At 32.3% G+C, this 11,649-nt stretch overlaps 1 protein-coding gene across 1 annotated transcript; it reads left to right on the top strand.

The window, feature by feature from the left end:
- The first annotated feature begins 202 nt into the window (after nucleotides 1–202).
- On the top strand, nucleotides 203–3,572 carry LOC136269618 (lactose-binding lectin l-2-like). The gene is made up of 6 exons (XM_066085556.1): nucleotides 203–391; nucleotides 483–639; nucleotides 779–858; nucleotides 1,694–1,778; nucleotides 2,370–2,582; nucleotides 3,472–3,572. The coding sequence occupies exons 1-6, from the start codon at nucleotides 227–229 to the stop codon at nucleotides 3,483–3,485; spliced, it is 714 nt and encodes a 237-aa protein (XP_065941628.1). The 5' UTR covers nucleotides 203–226; the 3' UTR covers nucleotides 3,486–3,572.
- The last annotated feature ends 8,077 nt before the right edge of the window (nucleotides 3,573–11,649 follow it).

Raw genomic sequence — 11,649 nt, 5'->3', positions numbered from 1 at the left:
CATATAATTGCGTATCATAACGACAAACCTTTTATAAACTTCGGCTATTCTGGAATACACAATAAACTATCGAAATGCTATTATAATGCAACTGTATCTCTAATACGTATAAATGATTTTGAAATTCTTTACCCACAAACAATCTGTTACTACTTATATGCTCTACAAAATGTATAAATACATACTTCTCTTTACATGTTGACATTCTATCCGATAGCATTCAACCATGCGTGTTTTGGAGTTTTGTATTTTTTGTGCATTATTCGCACTCGTGTTCTATTCAATGGCATCTGATGCAGCACCGAATGAAGACGATTTTTTGATGAAAAATATCTCGAACTTACATTTCCAATTGTTTTCTTCCATTCAAAAGAAAACGAAAATGATAAAGGTTAAAAAAAAAAAGAGTACCGAAACTCTACCAAGTATAATTGTTAGAACACATATTTATTTTCTTAACATCTTATCCCTTATTTCTACAGACAGCTGTCTTTGAGACTCAATGCAGTGGATCAGGCTGTACGTTCAATGGTTGCGAGTCTAGTGGATCCGAAACCTGTGATGGACAGATGTTCACAAAGTTGAACAAGATCCAATCAAGTATCAACAACATTTGGAAAAGGAAGTCGACAGCTATTGGTAAGTATATGAAGAATTTCAATTATTTAAAAAAAAAATTAATACCTGTGTACACTGCATAAAATTATTATATTTACTGTTTTGGCAAAAATTTTATTCCAAGTTTAAAATTAAAATGCATTTGTTTGAAATCAAACAGTTTGTAAACAAGGATGGAAACGTTACGACGGTCACTGTTACCATCTGTTCAGTGGCAAAATGAACTGGTTTGAAGCACAGGTAAACACATAGCTTCTTCGTTGTATTAAGCAATATACTGCTCTGTAGAAGCATAGTACCATCTTTGTTTGAAAACTATAGGAGACTACAAATATATTTTGTTTTAAAAGACAAATTTCAATGTTAAAAATCGCATTCCTAATAAAAAAAAAAAGTGTTCATAAACGCTGGATGGGTTTCAAGAGGCACGTACAATTGAATATTCCGAGGCAGCTGTAAGTTGGCAAAAGTACACGTCCATGTAAACCCTTTAAATTGTGTTTACAAAAGATTTACCCAGTATATATGTAATAGCGAAATTAACTATTCTGAAAGGAATAAAGCATACAACGTTACTAATTCTTTGTTTTGTAAGCAAGGCTCGTGCCATAATTTTGTTTAAATAAATTCAGTATACTGGTAAAAGATTTTTTTTTCTAGCTGCTCGTTCGTAAATTAACAGTCTCTAGCGTGTCACATTCATTTTAGGTTTAAACCTGGGTTTTTATTCCAACATTCATAATGTAAACAAAAACATGTCTTGAGGTTTCTTTACATAGCAAAGAATTGTGAGCTCTGAATGTCCTTATAACTCGACGATTGCAATCAATTGACTATTAGAAATTGCAATCAATTGACTTTTAGAAATTCCTTATTGAAGCATAAAAATTAATTTTGATAAAAATCGTGACCATGCTCCTTTAAATGATAAAAGTTATATTGAATTTTATTGCAATTACAAATTGTGACGCTCAAATATACAAGAAAAAACTCGTACTTGCAGCACTCTTCAATAGAATGCATATGCATGTTTGTATCTTTCAAACGACTAATTGATAATCTACTTTTTTACAAGATTTTCTGCAGAAAACAAGGAGCTACATTACTGCAAATAAATAATGCAAACGAAAATAAATGGCTAACAAAGAATTTTCCAAATGGTAAGCACATGTCTTCCGTAAACATATTTAATGTTCTCTTCTTTGATATGGATGGATGCTGAACAATATTACAGAGTGTCGCTAAATAAACTTCTAGATCTATTTACATGGTTAGTGTTATATGTTTATCTTTGTCCTCTTCTTGAATGGCCTTTTTGTAAACTGACCTCTATGAAGTCAGGAGTTTCTGTAAAGAGTAAAAAGAGGAAGTATCCTCTAAAAGTGTAAGGGCAATATCTAAAGGAAACTTGCAGGAAAGATACTTTTGAAGATATAATCAATTTCCTGTTTATTTGTATTTTAAAAGAAAATATTGGTCAATAGCTGGTAAATGATCATTAAAACGGCGCTGATTTAATTAAAAAAGACATTACCTTTATATATGGAGAGAGAGAGAGAGAGCATTTATTGAGAAATATGACCGAGGCGAGCTATAATTGTACTTTATCTTGTTTATTAAGAATTGTTCGTTGATTTGATGTTAAAATACTTATATAGTTAATTTAGTTCTGTGACACTTTCCATTTTCATTATAATTGAAATGTTAATGCATAACGTACAATTGAAATATCAATGCATAACTTCAAACAGTTCCATACTGGATTGATTTCACTGACAATGGTACGGAGGGGAAATGGGTGACATTGTCTACCGGAAAAAGCGAGTTTACAAGTTGGAATCGTGGACAACCCGATAATGCCGCTGGAAAACAACACTGTGCCTACAACAATTTTTCAAGACGCATTGGACATTGGGATGATATTCGCTGTACATATTCATTTCAAGTAATGTGTGAAGCATCAGGTAAATTCAATTCTTAAATTAAGGAATCATTCTTTGAGTATGATAAAGTGATAATTTCGATCGGGACTTGGTCAAATCCAATAAAGCCAAGAGGACTTTATGATAAATTCGATCATGTCGTGACCGAAAAAATCACCTCATTATGCTCAAGGAATGATTCCTTATTACTTATTTTTATATACTTTTCCGCAATTGCACAATTAAATATTAGGATATAAGCGTATTTATATGCTTTTCATTTCAATTTTAATCATGCAAACCCCGCGAGCGCACCAACAATACGTTACTAGTATTTGAATTTATTGGACTATGCATTACAAAATCGTATACAATGACACTGAAAAATGTAAAGATTGTCCTTTTCAAGATCGTTTTACTCATAAATGAAGTCGAGCCTATTATGGGCTTCAAGATTAAACCGATCTATTTACTATTGTACACAGTAAGAGAGTTTTCCTTGCCCGAATTTGCTTCGACACAGAACTTTGGGTTTTATAGTTTAAAAAAATTACAACAATTAACAATGAAAAAAAAATGATGTTCAAAGCTCTCGTCTGTGAACATACATTGCATAAAAAAGATCAAATATTTTTTCATCATGCACATGTGCCACCCTCTGCCTGAATCTTACATAGAACAGTACTTAATGTCTGAAAGTATACATGGAAGTTAATGTATATATAACGATAATTGTGTAGCGGCAGGCACATAACTGACGTTGCATATTTTTTCATAATAAAAATACATACCCTCAACCTAATAACGACAGGTGCCTGTGCAGCATGTATTCCTGTCTGGAGTTAGTTTTATGAAATGTGTATAAAATTTATTAAGACAATAACTTATTAGAACATTTTACATAAACATACTACTTTCATTTTCCATTCAGGTTCTGGATTCTGACCATGGAAGATAAAACCTATGCACGCATTATAAGTGAAAGGAATCAAATTCATTTATTAAAAATAAAAAAAAAATGAGCATATTTTTTTTTTATTGTTTTTTCTTTCTTTTTTGTAGAGGTTTAGATGATAATATATTACGATTGAAAGTCAATATTTAAGGAATAAGGAAACATTCTTTGAGTATAATGAGTGATTATTTTGTTCGGAGCTTAAAGAAAGATTTGACCACGCTTTGACATAAATTAACACCTCATAATCATAGGCGCTCCCCAGCAAATTTTGTAAATGACAAAAGATTTCTATTTAAGCATTGAATGCTTATTTTTGGATGTCGTCGGTCCAATGACACACCAAGCGGTGCAGTACATTAATTCCTTATATTTATATGTTCACACTGAGGTCTATTTGACTGTATGAAATATTGTGTATCGCCCCTATAAACCCATTATTTGCGCTCTTAGTCAGGGATATATATGAAACAAACACATAACAGTCATATTAACATGTTGTTTTGCCTCGGACTAGAATGTCTCGACGTCATTGGATGAATCGCGTCACGTGGTTGCCTCATAAATTTCTTTACAGGGCAAGCGTCAAAATTTAAACGGCAACATGGCGGACGTAAAGTTATTTGAGCTGATTTTTTACACAAATGTTCGACCATACCTTTAATTTTTAAGCCCCAAAATATTTAGAGTGACCCCCCTTTGCCCGTGACGTTATATTATGATCCTACAATAGCATCGAGGTTTGCACAAACAACTGACGAGGAAGGTAAAAAAAATAGAGAATTAGGCTATGAATTTAATCGTTATATATTATCTTTTGTTTGTTTTCATATCAAACTGTAGGTCCTTGGAAAAACAAAACACTTATTAGGTTCGTTACTGACTGTTTACAGAAATTTGTGGTGTCGGTAAAGTCCATAGTTCTAAGGCTCGGCTCCGCCTCGCCTTCTATGGACTTTACCGACCCCACAAATTTCTGTAAACAGTCAGTAACGAACCTAATAAGTAATATTATTTAGTTAGCTTACACGACAAAAAATAGTGCCAGAAACTTTGTGTAGAAAAAAATATTTTATTAAGGAGTAGAAATATATTAATGATTGTTTTTCAAAACTACATTATTGAAAGATTGAAAGTTTCATTTAATCTTACAAAAGTAAATAAACTCAAAACACGTTAATTTGTATCTGTGTTTGAAAGGGTTAATACTTTAAAATAATTATGAATTATTTTGATGAAAATTACATGTACATTACTAGGCATCCGGCGAATTCCACTATTTGCGCAGACATCACGCCTCGCACTACTTTGTTAAAAACTATGTATAATGACAGCTTCTTACAAATTAATTTCACATTTTGATGCATTTTATACAGTGACATAACTATTCATTCATCTATAATATAGAGCCACATAATTATTCAATCATTCTTAAATGAGAAAAAATATTCGGAAAGTACTCTATTTTTATAGCTACATGTGCATTTCGGGAAAACAACAAAACTTTCGCGATTTACGCTTAATTTTTGATACATGTTGTATTTTCGGCATACCATTAAACTATTCCATGATACTGACAGTTCTGATAATTTCTTCAACAGAAAAACTTTGTTGCTGTACCGGTTACCGACAAATTTTTAATTACCGCGCCATTCACCTAATGTGCATGTGCATATGGCATGGAATACCGATCCCGATTCAGACGTTTTACTCTTTGCTCCCACACAGTGTCAGTGAAGCTTGCAAAACGCACCCTCTGGTGAGAGATTGTCAGATAAACATGTTATTGCACAGGAACCAGACTAGCCCATGCGCAAGCTGAATTTTCCCCATTGAAATAATTTTTCTCAGAAATTATTAATATTTAACCCATACAATCGCATTACTGCCCATGATTCCATGCAGCACTCATATTTCAAAGACGAATTAGAAAGTATCCGAACGTCAAGTGCGAATCATTAGAAATGTTGGAATGTCGCTCGGATACACCTGTCAGCAAGTGATGCTTTAAACTGGTTCTCTGTTAGCCCAGTGTTTGTATTTTATCAGCTTACAGATTCCAGTTGGTTCTATCTGAAATTGGACCAGTGCTTTTGCACTATCAGGAAGTCATTGTTTTGTATATTTGTTAAAAAGGTGTCCGAAATCACTGCTTTCTTTGCAGATCTTGAAAATGAATTTCATAAAATTATGTATTTTATGATTATTGTGGTTTGTTTGCAGTTCCAATTATAGCAAAATGATCTGTAATGTAGTTGACATACTTTTGTTTGAGAAAAAATGAGCAGGCATGGGTTGTACAGTTATGAATATTTCTTAGATTGTGGTTTACTCATACTCACTTGATCTCTTTAATCAGAGGGAATTGGGCATCCTCTAAGACATGTCAGTACTAAGTATTCATTGTTGTGAAAGTCGTATACATACACTTTATGGTATACGATGGTTACGATGCAGTTTTCAAAATTTTCTGTTTGATTGTAAGTTGTTCTTTATGAAACATATTTTAAAAAGAAAATAATGATACAGCAATTTTTTTCTTGTTTGAATATATGAACTTTCTGATGGGTATGTAGATACATGTAAATAGGTTGTAAGATCATGGAATGACTTGCCAATATAATTTTATATTTTACTTTTATAATGGCGATATGCATGATTAAGCAGTTATCACTTTTTGTAATCATAAAAACTTATGCTTTAGTGTAATTCTACTTTGAATATTTCATTTTTTCTATATTATTTTAGATGTATGTACATACGATGGTCTCAGTCTCAAATCAATTCAAGTTTTGTAAAATTGTATGTGTTCTTGCCAAGCCTTTTTCACTTTTCATTGATAATTTTCAGATTTTAAAACATTAAAAATTGGTAACTCCAACTTTTGAGACTTTTTTTTTTATTAAAAGAAGAATATTCTGTCAATATCAAATAACAACAAGAGTATTCATATCTAATGATCTCAAAAGAAAATCAATTACTTACAATGGAATCTCAAAAATAGGAACTTGTACAAATTAATATTATAATTTCACATGCTCTAACTTAAAGTAAATATACAAGTAAATTCTTGGATAATGTAATGTCTTGAATAAATTGGTCTCTTATGGAGGGTAATCGTGTTCAAAAATCCAGACATGTAAACTCGTAAATCCGAATATGCAATCGTGTTGATGTGTGAGCCTGAGCATGAATATGTGTAATTCTGATTGTGTAACCTATAAAACTCGGGCATAAACACGTGTAAGATTTGACTCAGTTCCTTCGCATGATGCACATTTTGCAACTTTATTGTTTACATTAGTTAATTAAACCTTCAACTTTGCACACTTTCAATCCGTAGTTTCTGCATTTGTAACTTCACGCTCGGCAATAGCACATCTGACATGATACAAATTGACAAATGTAAAGTCTACAAGTTTGTCGATTTTTGACATGACCTTATATGGAAACAGTGACGTCACTTATAGAAAAAGGCTAGCTGCGGGTAAAGGCATGCCGTAATCGCCGGAATAGGGACGGAATAAATAAAAAAAAATATATTAGGTAAGCTTATAATCATATTTTCTCTGGATAACAACATTTCATAGAGTATTATTTTTCGGAAAATTAAATTATGAGGTTGGTGTACATTTTATCAAGAGAATGTATAAAAGATGCGAGTAAAGAATTCGATCGGCTTCAGATATCCTCTTAGAACTGAAAAACATTACATTTAATGACTTTGTTTGAATACACGTGTATAAAGATATATACGCATTTTTATTCATAGGCGTCTGAACCGGGCGGGGGGTGAGGGGGGTTGGGGCTAAGGGGGGGGGGGGGGGACTAAGCCCCCCCCCCCCCCCCCACTTTTTTGCCAAGTTAGACCTAACCATTAGGAACATAGCAACAGGGAGGATTCAACCCCTCCCCCTACTTTTCCTCGCAACAAACAAAATTGTTCCTTAAAAGACCTTAAAGAGAATGAAATATTAATAGTGATATTGAAAATTAGAGTCATAGTTGGTATACTAGCACCCCCCCCCCCACCACCACCACCACCACGGATTAGGAATTTCATGATTTGGAGGGGAAAATTAGGCAGGTAAGATTGGAGTTATTGGTATATCCTCCCCCACGGATTAGAATTTTCATGATTATGGGAATTCTTGTCAATATTTTTCATGATTAGTTTAGCCCCCCCCCCCCCCCCTTTCAATTTGCTTCCGACGCCACTGTTATTAGAGTACATGCAACAAATTGTTAAAGTATAGGCCTCCGCTAAATTAAGAAAATATCTCCAAATGCATCCTTATCGCTACCACAAAGTTGTGACAAGACCCCCCCCCCCCCCCCCCCCCCCCCACGCGAAAAATTACACGGGGTCCGTCAGCTGAGTTGCAAAGTTATCGATAAGAAAAACAAACTATTTACAGACATTGATTTTGAGATTGTGATTACCCGGTAATATGAGACATAAGAAGCGACACCCTCTTTTAAGAAAATGAATAAAAAATCCAAAGATAAGGTTAACTGTCGTGAAATTAAAATGTGTATAAATTATTTTAAGAAATTTTTCTTTGCATTGTCGGCAATATATAGGGAAAAAAGCCTATCATGCAGGTAAAAATTGACATATTTTAAAATCATTTTAAGCAATTATTACGGGAATGAGAATGACGTCCTGAATGTCGGTTCAATACAGACTCACTTTGTGAAGTTGGCTGATAAAAATTTTCTGGAGAGCGAGTATAATACAACTTTACAGCCACTTGTGAACTAGCTGCAGGTCTGTAGCTCCCTGTCTAAAAATACAGATGGACGATCTGTGAGCTACAGTGCCTCCCATAGTAAAACTTCAATTTACGGCGCACCAAAAATATGCGCTAGTTTTTTTTTTATTATTATTGAAGATTGTGTTATCATTAATCTTTCACTTACACAACAACAAAAAGTATAAATACATGTAAAGTAACGTAAATTTTTCCGCGAAAAATTACCAAATCCTTGCAGGTCGTTTATTCTAACTAATTCAGAAAAATAACAAGAGTAAAAATGGGGTACTCTATGTGCAATGTTTTTGCCCAAAATTGACTAAGTTCAACAGCTGATATTTTTATAAATTATCAGAAATCAAAATCCTAGCAATTTGCATACTTCTGATATATATGAATAAATGATCTGCAAAAGAACAACTTCCTATCTTGAAAACTGTTCGAGGAGTTATCGGTACAATAAGGGTACCTTTTTGACAGCCACTCGCCCGTCTGCAATTTTTACTATTTCAATAATCGGAAACCCGGTTAAAAATTCACTCTCAAAATTCTTAGAAGCAATTCAGAAGCAATGGAGTTACATGGGACCTCACGGCGGTCTTCGAACCCCATGCCGCTCAAAATATATTTACCCCCTTAGGAAATTTCTTGATCCGTCTCATTTCTAGAAAAGAGTACGCATTTACTTATATTCCAGTTTAAATAACATGTCAATTTTTTTTTTATAAGATATTAGGCATTTCCTTTTATAATACCATGAAAAATTAGCGCATTCGTCACATCGGCAACGACTTTTTTTCTACATGAACCTCTTCCTGTTTGGTCCAGTTTCAATCATACCTCAATTTTTTTCTAAAAATAATACCGGTGTTTTCAATAGAAAAGGTGTCGTTCATTAAAAGCTTATTGCAACAGTTTAGCTGAATATTATATATTATGTTTATTTTTCGTTCATTCCGGTCCGGCGGTTACGGCATGCCTTTTCCCGCAGCAAGGCAGTTGCCATATAAGGTCATATCAAAATTCGACAAACTTGTAGACTTTACATTTGTCAATTTGTATCATGTCAGATGTGCTATTGCCGAACCTGAAGTTACAAACGCAGAAACTACGGATTGAAAGTGTGCAAAGTTGAAGGTTTAATTAAATAATGTAAACAATAAAGTTGCAAAATGTGCATCATGCGAAGGAACTGAGACAAATCTTACACGTGATTTTGCCCGAGTTTTATAGGTTACACGATCAGAATTACACATATTCATGCTCAGGCTCACACATCAACACGATATTCGGATTTACAAGTTTACATGTCTGGATTTTTGAAAACGATTACCCTCCATAGTCTCTATGTTTTTAATTTTATCAGGTAAACAAAAAACTTTAGTATTGTTCCTTAAAAAATAAATTGCTTAATTGCATGCAGCTAACTCATGCAATTAGTATATGCAGTAAGTAAGTGCAAGACTGTATGACATTCAAGTTTAAAGGTAATAACTTTTTCTAGGTTTTATAAATATTTCTAGGACCTTAATGTCTGGATGCTTTTTCTTACAATTATAATGGGTAATTTGGAATATTTAAACTGATGCTAATCTATTGGTTAAGTGATTCGTAGTGTTAAAATCTTTTTACAGGAAACAAATATTTTTGGAAAGGTTAAGTCTCGATAATATCTTTAACAGAGAAATGTAAGATTTCATTCATAAAATATTCTGAACTAACTAAATTGATTTATTTGCAGAAGTGCATTTCATTATGAATAACGTAAGTTTTAATGTTGTGGTTTTTTTTAAATCATAGTTACTTTTGTGAAGTTACAATTTTTCTGTTTGAAGTTTTGATACAACTATGCAAAGTGGTATGCAATTTCAGCGAATTAGTCATGTGGTGTTTTCATGATTGGTCATTCCAGTGATGTCTCATCGAAAATAAATCAAGTCCTAAACATACCGTCACCAAGTTATGTCTCACATTTATTTTTATACTTCTTATACAAGAACTCCTGTTGTAATATTAGTATTTTTGTACGAAAAATCAGTACAATTTGATATATTTATTTTATATTGAAATAAAAAGCTAGCAAAACAAATAAGATCTCATTTTACAAGCATTCAACAGTCTCTCTCCATTCACAAATAACCACATACATGTATATAAAGTTAATAAAACTATCAAAAGATTGAATGTATATGAAACGCAGTATTTGTTAAACCATTATTAGACCATAGAACAAGGAACGCACGGATAATCTTTACTGAATTGGTTAATCTAAACATTGTAGATTGGTTTTTACAACAAATCTTTATTCTCTATCAAAAGAAATTAAAAAGACTTATACAGGATATAAAAAGAGGTAAAATAGTTTAATCCTTTTTAAAATAACAAATGTATTGTCTAATAATACAGTGGAAGCTATGTTTCACTTTATACATGCTTGTCATTGAAGATTTAAAGTGGCTAAAATTTAATGAATTTTCGATATATGGTTACACACAGACTCATTTATTAACCACTATCATTTTTTAAAATTGGTTTTCAAAATCAAAGAAGGAAAATATGTTATTCATTATTTATACAAGGCTTGTATCAATGTGGTTATAATTTGATTATAAGTAAAGCACATTGTGTATGTTATTTTAAAAGTTGTTTCACAAACACACAGACACCTTCTGTAAACTTAGTAAATACATGTACATGTATTGTGGTTTTCCGTGTACATGTTTTTTGTGATTTCCATTGATATACAAGCATACCTTTATTTTTTTTATTTTATAAGGTATTTCATATAAATAACGGCATTTTTGTATTACATAATTGTATATAAAAATGATTAATGAAAACAAAATTTTGTGTTCTTTGAAAGTAACAATAGAAATTAACTGACTTCCTTAAGATGATTGAATGTCAGAATCAAAATACGGGCCACATTCAATAAAGATTAACCACATACAAATGTTATTTTTATCCAACAACCTTGAGTTTTCTTCTGCCCCCGAGCATCCATTGGATAAAATTATACTCAAGTCATTAGATGTTCTTTTTATTACATGTTTTAACTATCTATCTATCCATTTCTATACAATTTTTTTTCCATTTCAGAAGTTACTGTAATGCTCCACGTTATGCCTTTTAATATTGAAATTTCTAACTTGGATGATATCCATAACATATTAGTTCAAACGTGATGAAAGGTGATTTATCGATTGATTTAACTCCTGAGATATAACTTTTTTTTAACATGTACCTAATATTTTTTTCAACGTATTAGGATTTCAAGTAACGATTTAGGGGCTGTAAACTAAATAAAGTTTCCCATTTCATAAAGGTTTTTTCCAAAAAATAAAAGAAAAATTTATTTTTCCTAATAAGCCGTAGAACTGCATATAATTGCATATCA

This window comes from Magallana gigas, chromosome 5 (genome assembly GCF_963853765.1).
Source record: "Magallana gigas chromosome 5, xbMagGiga1.1, whole genome shotgun sequence".
Lineage (NCBI taxonomy): Eukaryota > Metazoa > Mollusca > Bivalvia > Ostreida > Ostreidae > Magallana > Magallana gigas.
The sequence above is the reverse complement of the archived record's forward strand: the minus strand, read 5'-3'. Positions and strand labels throughout refer to the sequence as shown.